Source organism: Sinocyclocheilus grahami, unplaced genomic scaffold (assembly GCF_001515645.1).
Source record: "Sinocyclocheilus grahami isolate Dianchi unplaced genomic scaffold, SAMN03320097.WGS_v1.1 scaffold132.1, whole genome shotgun sequence".
NCBI classification, from domain to species: domain Eukaryota; kingdom Metazoa; phylum Chordata; class Actinopteri; order Cypriniformes; family Cyprinidae; genus Sinocyclocheilus; species Sinocyclocheilus grahami.
In genome coordinates this window covers 1,581,885-1,593,442 of record NW_015505311.1, presented here as the reverse complement: position 1 = coordinate 1,593,442, position 11,558 = coordinate 1,581,885, and the positions used below count along the sequence as shown (strand labels likewise).

At 36.8% G+C, this 11,558-nt stretch overlaps 1 protein-coding gene across 1 annotated transcript in view; it reads right to left on the bottom strand.

The window, feature by feature from the left end:
• Nucleotides 1-128: 128 nt before the first annotated feature.
• Nucleotides 129-11,558, bottom strand: part of LOC107590717 (CTF18, chromosome transmission fidelity factor 18 homolog (S. cerevisiae)) — a 24,252-nt gene continuing 12,822 nt past the window's right edge. Inside the window, exons 16-22 of the mRNA XM_016279625.1 lie at nucleotides 10,451-10,675; nucleotides 5,480-5,629; nucleotides 5,027-5,157; nucleotides 1,672-1,816; nucleotides 1,106-1,222; nucleotides 478-541; nucleotides 129-351 (exon numbers count right to left, since the gene is read on the bottom strand). Coding sequence (XP_016135111.1) covers nucleotides 221-351; nucleotides 478-541; nucleotides 1,106-1,222; nucleotides 1,672-1,816; nucleotides 5,027-5,157; nucleotides 5,480-5,629; nucleotides 10,451-10,675 — 963 coding nt within the window. The 3' untranslated portion in view covers nucleotides 129-220. The remainder of the gene's footprint in view (nucleotides 352-477; nucleotides 542-1,105; nucleotides 1,223-1,671; nucleotides 1,817-5,026; nucleotides 5,158-5,479; nucleotides 5,630-10,450; nucleotides 10,676-11,558) is intronic.

Sequence of the window (11,558 nt, the reverse complement as noted above, 5' to 3'; positions counted from 1 at the left end):
TATTCAGTGAAAACATGTATTTATAAAAGTGTAAGACAACTATACAAGAACAATAAAAAACAAAACAAAGAGGAACCAGTGCTTTTTCTTTTTCACATTGTAGATGCTTGTTTTTTAACTATACAGTACAAGGTTCAGAACATTTTTGGTTTTTGTGTATTGATTTAAGGTGGTAAATTAACATTCATTAAGCTTCAACATCTCTCTCGCCCACATCACTTTAAAGTAACTCCCGAATGTAAACGTTTCTGCGCACTGCATTGGACACACCTTCATTGAAACGAAACCATACATCACTGTTACCCACAGCTTTACCGATATGCACCACTCCACCTCCTTTACCATCTTCACCTGCAGAGAGAAGTGAGATCAGCTCATTTTTAGCATTTAGGTTATGCAGAAGACTTCGATTTATTGTACGAATGTATATATATATATATATATATATATATATATACACAAACAACAACAACACACTTGTAGTGGTGACCGCAGGTTTCTCCTTGGGTACAATGGCTCGTCCAAAGAAATCCAATTCAGGCTTTAAACATGAAAAGGATAAATAAACAAGTCATCACATGTGAGCACTTCGACCCTGATCCGCTATTTACCCAATTAATCTTGGATTATTATGAAGCATAAGTCAAGCATATGCAAAGAGAACCAGTATAAGGACAATCATATAACATATCACTGTAAAATGGATAAAGGGGCGAATTTTCTAAATAGTTCAGCGCAAAAACCAACGTCTCTCTGACTTGGCATTTTAAATTAGGTTATGATTAATAATCTATAATTAGCACTGCAATTTGTAAATATTATCTCTTTATCATGGCACATTCACAATTAGTTTTATATTATTGCATATAATATTTACAAACTATTATTTACACTTTTTTGTAATTATTATCTGCAATAATGTAAAACTCATTAGTTACAGATCAGTTGTGAATCACCAATCCCAGCATTGAATTTGCTATGATAATATTCAATGGTGGAGTGGACTTAAGGAAAATACATTTTAAAATGGGATTTTTAGGAGTATGGGGAGGTTGTTTAAGGACAGATGTAAAGGATTTAAGGTGGTTTAATATAGATGCTTTACCCTGCTTTCCACCACAGTCTGCTTAACTATGTTCTCCAGCCTCTGCTGATGGTTCCTGTTTGTCTGTTTCTTCACTTCTGTCTTCTTCCCCTCTTGGTCCTTTTTAACTGTCTCCGTCTGAATGCAGAGAACAAATGCTTTGAAACTTAGACAATCCTGTTTACAAAATATGATTGTCTACAGCTCTGCACATTATATGTTGTATAGTTGTAGCCTGTGTTGGGGCTGAACATACACACAACACAATACCTAAAGGATTAAATACATTTTGCGCCTCACTCGGTCTAGTGTACATACTAGATGAAGTCGAGCTACATTATCTAGGTCTGTTAGTCCAACTTCGCAAAAGTTTGGACTAGTATGACTGAAGTCGGACAAAACTGTAGACAAGTCATAATGTTGCAGTTAAAAAAAAAGTGCATGTGAACATATTTCAAGTTTACACTGCAAATGAGTGGTGAAACAGAATGTTTTTTAAAGACAAAAAATTATCTTAAAAAAACACAACCAAACAAAATAATACAAAACACACTTGAAAGCCAAGCATCAAACTTTGTGTGTTTTACCTTCTGTGAGTTTCGTTTCTGCTGCGCTCTCTCTACCCTCCTCATCCTCTCTAGTTCCGTCTCCCTGGCGATCAGCTGCTTCACCTGATATGTTAACTGCCTCCGGGGAGGCAAACCAGGAAAATGCACCACATCTTCTACATTACTGTGGAAACACACACAGGTCATTTAATGTACAACTAGTCCTAACAGCACAGACCTTTACATAACATAATAATATTATTCATGAGCACTACTCCAAGGTGAACCTGAACAAGGGAATCTAACGAGGAGGGATATAAATAAAAATAAATATGAGATGGTTTATAAAGTGGAAAGCGTGTGAGCTAAATAATCCCTTTTACTCAGAAGGTAAAACACTTTTCCAGGAATAAAAGTACATTAAACAATATGTGCAATACACACAAGCAGATGAAAATCCAAAAGCAGGATTAGTTGTGCGGGGTATCCCGGGTCACGTACACAAAGTCATTTCTTTAGGACTATTGGAGAATGTTCTGTCAAAAAAATATGGAGCAGTTCACAATTTGTGTTTGTGTTCCTATATATTATGTTGTTATTGCTGTTTTCACATTAAAATCAAATGGTTCTTCCATTTCTAGAGAACAGGATAGCAATGAAAGGTTACAAGTTTACTTCCAGTGTAAAAGCTAGACAACATCCAGATGCTTCAATATCTCTGTGCTGCTGCTATGCCATCGCATCTCACATTAAATTGCCTAAAAGTCTTCATATATATATATATATATATATATATATATATATGGAAATGCATGCTGTGAATTAGCATGACTGGACATTAAAGAGTTGGATTATATTCACAATATTGTCTGTCAAAATAGCACAATAATTACAAAAGCAGTAGATGTGATTGTTTCTTCCATTCAGGACTCCTCTGATGAAAGTTTATAATGTTTAATAATGCTGAACCATTTCTTCTCATCATTGGACGATGCATGATTCAACATTTGGCATGGGAATCGTACAATCCTCAGTCCGTCTTATTATTTTCCAGGGGCATGGCTTCAGTGTGATTACTTAGCGCTTGTTGAAGCAGAGCTCGATAAGATATGGCAGGAAGATACAGGAAGGCGTAAACAAGCAGAAGCAGCAACAGGGAGACCAGCAGCGGAATCCCCCAATCAGAGGTGACCAGCGTCTCCTCGCAGCGGGCCTGCAGGAACGACTGCTGCATGATTCTACTGCACCAATCACAGAAAGAACAAACACACGGGTTTATCAATAAGAGACTTCAGAAACATGATCATGAAAAACATCTAATCTAGACTTGTAGGGTTTGATGACATAATATTTCATTTAAATTCAATATTATTTAATTGGCAATATAAAATTAGCTATGCTATCGCATCTCACATTATATTGCCTAAAAGTGTTCATATATATATATATATATATATATATATATATATGGAAATGCATGCTGTGAATTAGCATGACTGGACATTAAAGAGTTGGATTATATTCACAATATTGTCTGTCAAAATAGCACAATAATTACAAAAGCAGTAGATGTGATTGTTTCTTCCATTCAGGACTCCTCTGATGAAAGTTTATAATGTTTAATAATGCTGAACCATTTCTTCTCATCATTGGACGATGCATGATTCAACATTTGGCATGGGAATCGTACAATCCTCAGTCCGTCTTATTATTTTCCAGGGGCATGGCTTCAGTGTGATTACTTAGCGCTTGTTGAAGCAGAGCTCGATAAGATATGGCAGGAAGATACAGGAAGGCGTAAACAAGCAGAAGCAGCAACAGGGAGACCAGCAGCGGAATCCCCCAATCAGAGGTGACCAGCGTCTCCTCGCAGCGGGCCTGCAGGAACGACTGCTGCATGATTCTACTGCACCAATCACAGAAAGAACAAACACACGGGTTTATCAATAAGAGACTTCAGAAACATGATCATGAAAAACATCTAATCTAGACTTGTAGGGTTTGATGACATAATATTTCATTTAAATTCAATATTATTTAATTGGCAATATAAAATTAACCATCTTAATTATTTGATTCATTTCCACAAAGCCATTATTTTGAATTTGTATAAATGAGTGCAAAACACTTATTCTAGAAGTCATCGCATAATTTATTTTTTTTATCAGACAAAAAAAAATGTTTAAGGTAAACATTACAGTTTGCTACATACTATTGCATTTAGTGTATTGTCATATTGTAATATGCTTTTAAATAAATATGCTCATTTAGTGAAAACACTAAAATTCTAAACTAAAAACAGTAAGAATTTTTATATATATATATATATATTTTTTTTTTTTTTAGAAAGGATGCATTAATTGCATTAAGAATCCTGAAAAACATGCATCATGGTTTCCATAAAAAATATTAAGCAGCACTGAAAATTCAGCAGGAATTAATAACATTTTTAAATATACATTTTTAATATATACTTTTAAACCTTAACACCATTTTGCAATATTATTGTTTTTACTGTATTTTTGATCAAATACATGCAGCATAAAAGAGCATAAAAAACTTATTTCAAAAACATTTAAAAAATCATCCCAAACTTTTGAACAGTTGTTTATGTATCAGCATTTCATTAGACATTAGCTTTACCAGCATTGGCCACTGAACAGCCAATATGGATCAACCACTATTAGACTGAGCTAGTCAGTTCTACAGAAATTCCAACTAACAAACATTCATGCATATAAAATATGAAAATACTTAAGAGGCAAACATACAGGATGAACAGAGATGCTCTTCTTCAGTTCCAGCTTGAGCTCGCCATCTGAAAACCAATCCAATAGCCCAAATTGTTTCCTTGCTTATCTTCTCATTCCTGGTTTTTATCCGCCTTTAGCTCCATCAAGCAGACTTTTAAAGGTTCAGCAGCAAGTGCTCCACTTTTGAATGTCAAAGCTTGTTTGTGAACATTTTCAGCATCACTTCCATCAATCAGTGTGAGTGGTACGACACGGTAAGCCACAGAGAGGATTGTAGGTCTTTTTATGCACTTGAGTGATGAACATGTGCATCCATTCATTAGGGAAGTAACAAAAACCTCCAAGTTCTCAAGTGAGAGAATTGCCAAAGTGAAACAAAGAATGGAGAATAATAAAAAAGGATAAGAGTAGGGGAGGGAGAGACAATAATCTGGAGCTGCAGCCTAATCTCTCATAAATCGTGATGAACAGGTAAACACAGAATCTCTCAAGCGCTATTCGTGTTAGTGTGTATTCTTGTGGTGAACTCTCATTTGCATAACTAAAGTACTGACGGACAAGCATAGTTATCTGCCCAAAAACAGAACAATATGTTCAACGAGTCTGTAGATCATGTTGTTAGTGTATGTGCATGTACTCACGGCTCCAGCACATAAGTGTACTGTCCCTCTGGTGTGCGGTCCTGTCTGTAGGTCAGGTTGTAGTTGATCATGGTGTCAATCAAATCATAGAGCTGCTGCTTCTCCCTAGTGCTGTAAAGCTGAGGGTTGACCTGTAAGAAACATATCACATGTCCCAATAAGTCTGCATTTATTTGATCAATAATACTGTAAAACAGTAATATTGTGGAATATTATTACAATATAAAATTTTAAACTGTTTTCTGTTTTAATACATTTTAAAATGTAATTTATTCCGGTGATGGCAAAGCTGAATTTTCAGCATCATTATTCCAGTCTTCAGTGTCACATGATCCTTTAGAAATCATTCTAATATGCTGATTTGCTGCTCAAGAAACATTTCTGAATAGTATCAATGTTGAAATCTGCTTAATATTTTTTCAGGATTCTTTGCAGGAATTTAAAATCACTCACCGGGCGCAGCTTGGGGGAGATGAGGTCCAGGAGAAGGCTGAGGATGTCCAAGCAGAGACAGCTTATGGAAATGCGGCTCTGTACAGCGGGTGGGATGTCATTCAACATGGCAAGCAGGGCGTTCTTGGTGTGCTGAGTTTTAGTGAAAGCCTAGAAATGAATTTAAGGCTTAATTTATTACCACTTCCATTTTACAATGAAAGTGATAAATGTTGGAATTTATTACTATATGAAGACATGTCACAGTGTCAGAAAAAATTTGCAAAAACTGAACCTTTAGGGCAGTGTTCTCAAACTCAATTCCTGGAGGGCCACAGCTCTGCACAGTTTTGCTCCAACCCTAAACAAACACTCCAGATTCAGCTAATCAAGGTCTTCAGGATTACTAGAAACTTCCAAGAAGGTGTGAGTTGGAGCTAAACTGTTGTGGCCCTCCAGGAAATGAGTTTGAGACCACTGCTTTAGTGGTACAGCATATCAGCTTATCAGTGGGGGAGTACCCTCAAAGCAACATTTGTACCATCTTTACCCCTAAAGGGTGATTTTAGTATCCTAGAGTAGTAACATGCACCCTTAAGACAGTAATATGTACTGTTATGGCACTAATATGCATATTTGTGTTTGCAGTCATATGAAAATTGGTATTGAGAATCATAAAACTGCTGTCAACACCAATCATGGTGCATATGGTATGCAGTTCATTTTAGCATGAAAATACACAATATGTACTGTTATGGCACTAATATGCATATTTGTGTTTGCAGTCGTATGAAAATTGGTATTGAGAATCATAAAACTGCTGTCAACACCAATCATGGTGCATATGGTATGCAGTTCATTTTAGCATGAAAATACACAGGGTTTGTACAGATATTATAAAGTAATATAAAATAAAAAAAAAAAAAGCTTTACAAGCACTACTTTTTTGGTTTTCAAGGACTACAATTCAAAATTAAAATTTACTTTTAAATTCAAAAAAAGGCCAAATAGATAAATAAAAAAATCTACTAATAAAACAAAATGGTACAAATAAAGTGCAGCACATGCAAAGTATGCAATGACTGTGGCAACTTTAAAGGGTTAATGAACTGAGAAATGAAAAAATTCCCTTGATATTCGGACATATAAGATGACATTATACTATAAATGACATCTTCCTCCTTGTCATTTCTGACTTCTAACAAAAAACAGAACAACGTCTAAAAGCTGCTATGTGACAAGGTGTACAGCAAACATGCTAAAAACCCCAGAACTATGTTTTTATAAGCTGTCGACCCAAAAAAACTAGCATTTAAAGGGGTCATATGATGCTATTTTAAAGATCATTATTTTGTGTATTTGGTGTAACAGAATATGTTGACATGCTTTAATGTTCAAAAAACACATTATTTTTCAAATACTGTACATTATTGTAGTTCCTCTATGCCCCGCCTCTCTCAAACGCGTCGTTTTCAACAAAGCCCCCTCCTTTGACAAGCGCAGTCTGCTCTGATTGGCCAGCTGAACCAGTGCATTGTGATTGGCCGAACACCACAAGCACGCATCGGAAATTTAACGCCCCTTACCATAATCGCAAGCTTCAGCTTTCAAAGTAAATATCAAGACAGTTAATAATGTCGTTAGTTTTACCATCAGTTCAAGCCCGAATGGGCAACAGAGTCGCGTGACAGACACAGTGACGATGCAGTACACAAGCCACGGTTAAGACAGTTGACGTGCTATGATTTCGCAAAACTCCGCATTTGAACAGTCAATAGCAAACACTTAAACTAATAACAAAACATACTTGCAGTCGCTGATTCAGAAGGGCCAGATTGTCATAGCAAAGACGGAATTTACCCTCTATTCCTAATTACATCTACTTCCGGAAGGCCAAATAAAGTGCTTTTGCTTTCGCACTGAAACACAGCGTCTCCCTGACATGGCTGCATCAACACGACTGCTGTTCCTGAAACCACGCCTTCTTTCTTTGCGTGCACATTTGGGCGGCATTATGCTAATATTTCCACATAGTGACATAGATATGTGGGGGCGTGTTAGAACGAGCTGTTTTAGGTAGGCGTGGCTGACTCTTAACTTTTATAAAGAATATCTCTTTGGATTTGAGACTTTAGTCTTTGCAACTTTACAGATCTTCTTTATGCACCAAGAGCTTGTAACACTCCAAAGAGAAAGGAAAACTTGAAATCGCATCATATGACCCCTTTAAGGACACAAAAGTAGAGCGCAATGTGTCACATTACTCTGAAAACAACACCCACTGGAGGGAAACGTAATCATAATAGGCGACAGGAAACATTCATTATTTTTAACCATGTCAAAGGATTGTTTCATCACCCTATGTGAACCTGAGAGGAGGAGATATATTGAGAAACTAAATTTTACTAATACTAAATCATATTGAGTGTCAGGATCTCACAATTTATACATTTTTCCTGCTGATGCTTCACGTCTTATTGCCTGTTTCCACTTTTGTCTCCTTAAAGGCTGGCTTTTACGGTTCGGTAGCTTATAAAAAGGTAGTTATGGGTTTTTTAGCTTGTTTGCAGTACACCTTGTCACACAGCAGTTTTTAGGCATTGATCTGTTTTTTGATTATTTTGTTTTTTTCAGAAATGACAAGGATGCAGTTTTCCGCAATACAAAGTCAATCGAGAGGGTTGGATTGTTTTCCCCCCCGGTGTGGGCGTGGCCTAAATTCCCTCTGTCTCTATATGCCTGCTTCTACATCACTGCCCATTTAGCTACGCCCACCAATTCGTGCATATAGTGGGTAAATAACAAGAGAGGCAAATGCAGGTCTACAAAAAAAAATCAAACAATAAAGATGGCTCCGAAGACAACAAGATGCTGTACAGTACCAAGATGTGGAAAAACACAATCTTTGCATTGCCTTCCTTCCAGACCACATCAGTAAGAACTTGGTCCTTTGTTCACTTCCTTTTACCGCGGATTCGTTTACAAACAAGGCACGATTCAATGCAGGATTTTTAGAAAGATTGAAACGTGGTCACTATTGCTGTGTCTGTTATTACAGATTGTTTGATATGTACCTAGTATTTAAGTGTTTTTGATCTAAATCACTGCAGCGTCCATCTATGAAGGATGTAGGCTGTCAAACATCCATGCAGAAGTTTACATTGGTGGGCACACAGCTGTCCTTTAGAACTTGCAATATGTAAAACTGTTAGCCAATCATAGCAGTGGGCGTTTACTTTCTGAGTCTACAATCCGCCATGTCTATTCAGACAGAGCATTCTGACCAGGGGGGTCAAAACAGGACAGAAAATAGCCTATTACTTCTAAATCATGATGTTTTTTGATGTAAAAATCTTGATAAAATTATAAATGGACCTCAGAGAACAGTACAAAATAAAAAACAAAGGCAGGTCATGACCCCTTTAAATATGCGTAAATTAACAGCCTAAGAACATTCAGTGTATAGAAGAGCATGTACAAAGAGGTCATACATTTCTTACAAAAGTTTGAATGGCCTAGTGAAGTAAAAAAAAAAAAAAAAAAACCTTTGTAAAGTTGTTATAACTAGTTACAACGTAATTTCAAGATTCTTTGACAAATAGAAATCTTATGTAACATTATAAATGTCTTTACTGTCATGTTTGATCAATTTAATGCATCCATGCTGTATGAAAGTATTAATTTCTTGAAGTTTTCAACAAAAAAACTAAATGACCCCAAACTGCTGAACAATAGTGTATGTGAAAAACAGATGCTCAATGGCATAACTGCAGTCATAGTGAATGGAGACCCATGTGGGCTGTGTTTTGAAGCTTTATAGTCATTCGTGCATATAGTGGGTAAATAACAAGAGAGGCAAATGCAGGTCTACAAAAAAAAATCAAACAATAAAGATGGCTCCGAAGACAACAAGATGCTGTACAGTACCAAGATGTGGAAAAACACAATCTTTGCATTGCCTTCCTTCCAGACCACATCAGTAAGAACTTGGTCCTTTGTTCACTTCCTTTTACCGCGGATTCGTTTACAAACAAGGCACGATTCAATGCAGGATTTTTAGAAAGATTGAAACGTGGTCACTATTGCTGTGTCTGTTATTACAGATTGTTTGATATGTACCTAGTATTTAAGTGTTTTTGATCTAAATCACTGCAGCGTCCATCTATGAAGGATGTAGGCTGTCAAACATCCATGCAGAAGTTTACATTGGTGGGCACACAGCTGTCCTTTAGAACTTGCAATATGTAAAACTGTTAGCCAATCATAGCAGTGGGCGTTTACTTTCTGAGTCTACAATCCGCCATGTCTATTCAGACAGAGCATTCTGACCAGGGGGGTCAAAACAGGACAGAAAATAGCCTATTACTTCTAAATCATGATGTTTTTTGATGTAAAAATCTTGATAAAATTATAAATGGACCTCAGAGAACAGTACAAAATAAAAAACAAAGGCAGGTCATGACCCCTTTAAATATGCGTAAATTAACAGCCTTCAGTGTTTCAGTGTATAGAAGAGCATGTACAAAGAGGTCATACATTTCTTACAAAAGTTTGAATGGCCTAGTGAAGTAAAAAAAAAAAAAAAAAACTTTGTAAAGTTGTTATAACTAGTTACAAAGTAATTTCAAGATTCTTTGACAAATAGAAATCTTATGTAACATTATAAATGTCTTTACTGTCATGTTTGATCAATTTAATGCATCCATGCTGTATGAAAGTATTAATTTCTTGAAGTTTTCAACAAAAAAACTAAATGACCCCAAACTGCTGAACAATAGTGTATGTGAAAAACAGATGCTCAATGGCATAACTGCAGTCATAGTGAATGGAGACCCATGTGGGCTGTGTTTTGAAGCTTTATAGTCAAGTGTGTAACTGGGACACAGTGCTTTCATTTGATGAAAGATAGAAAGGGAACGACAGAACATTAGGGTATTAAGGATAAGGGTGGATAGACGGCATGTGCTCTCACTGTCTATCGCATTCTCTCACCTCGTAGTTACTGTGTGGATAATTGATGCGTGGGACCGAGTTTGCGGCATATAGGTGGTGGAAGGCAGCGGGCAGGAAAGGGAAGTAGCGCATGAGCGAATAGTTCTGTCCGTGTAAGACACACTCATTCAGCAGGTCAGAGAAACACATCCAGTCAAGACCTGCGCACACGCCCAGCATCCCAGGGTCCTTCAGCTTCATGCTGAGGAAGTTATCGTACAGGCCCTATGGAAGAGAAACGTCACTATTTTACATGGATTTTGCAGGATACTGGAAAAAAGAAAGAAAGCACAATTTTCAAGAAAAAGGAATTTGTGAGGTTTTAAATGACAAAAAATAAATAGCACTGTTATGACCTTAAGATCTGTGCACTGTTTTTGTATGTATTCGATGTCTCTGCTTGTGTGTCGACATGTTTGTGTTCCAGATGGGTGTGGCCTCTGTTAACCAGCGGGAGGTGGTGATTGGTGATGGTGACACCCTACCCAGATATAAGGACCGCCCCAAACACTCATCTGGTGCCTTTGAGCCTCGTTGACTTCATACCGTTGTGTTGCGCTAACGTTCTGATTAACGGTTTCTTGCTATTGTTTGTATTGCCGTCGTTTGTTGTAGGGTTGTGAAAAAGTGTCGTACCGGAGAGCGAGAGAGATATTCTGAGTGTATTGAATCTGTTTATTATTTATTATTGTAAGATTCAATTCTAAAAACCCCGATTTATCTGAACATTGCTTGTCTTGACTACGATTTGGATTCTGATTCTGCTGTGTGTACGCCCGGAAACTTTGTAAATAACTTTGTAAATTCTTGTAAATACTAGTTTGCCAAATTTAGGGACGTAGGGGGTTAGACGCCATTTTATTTAAATGTATCTTTTCTTTACTTTGTTTTTGGTTGAGGGAGGTAGGGAAGTTGATCGCTGATTTGTTTTTATTTCCATTTGAGGTTATTTAGTTGTCAAAGAAAAGTCTGTTTTGTTTATTGTTTTGGCCTTGTCTGCCCCTGAAGATACTCCCGTTTAAAGAAAATAAAATTGTTTATTTGGCATCTCTCTGGTGTGAATTCAAATCCTTTTTCTGTTACGGCTTACCCCTAGAGGTCGTAACAG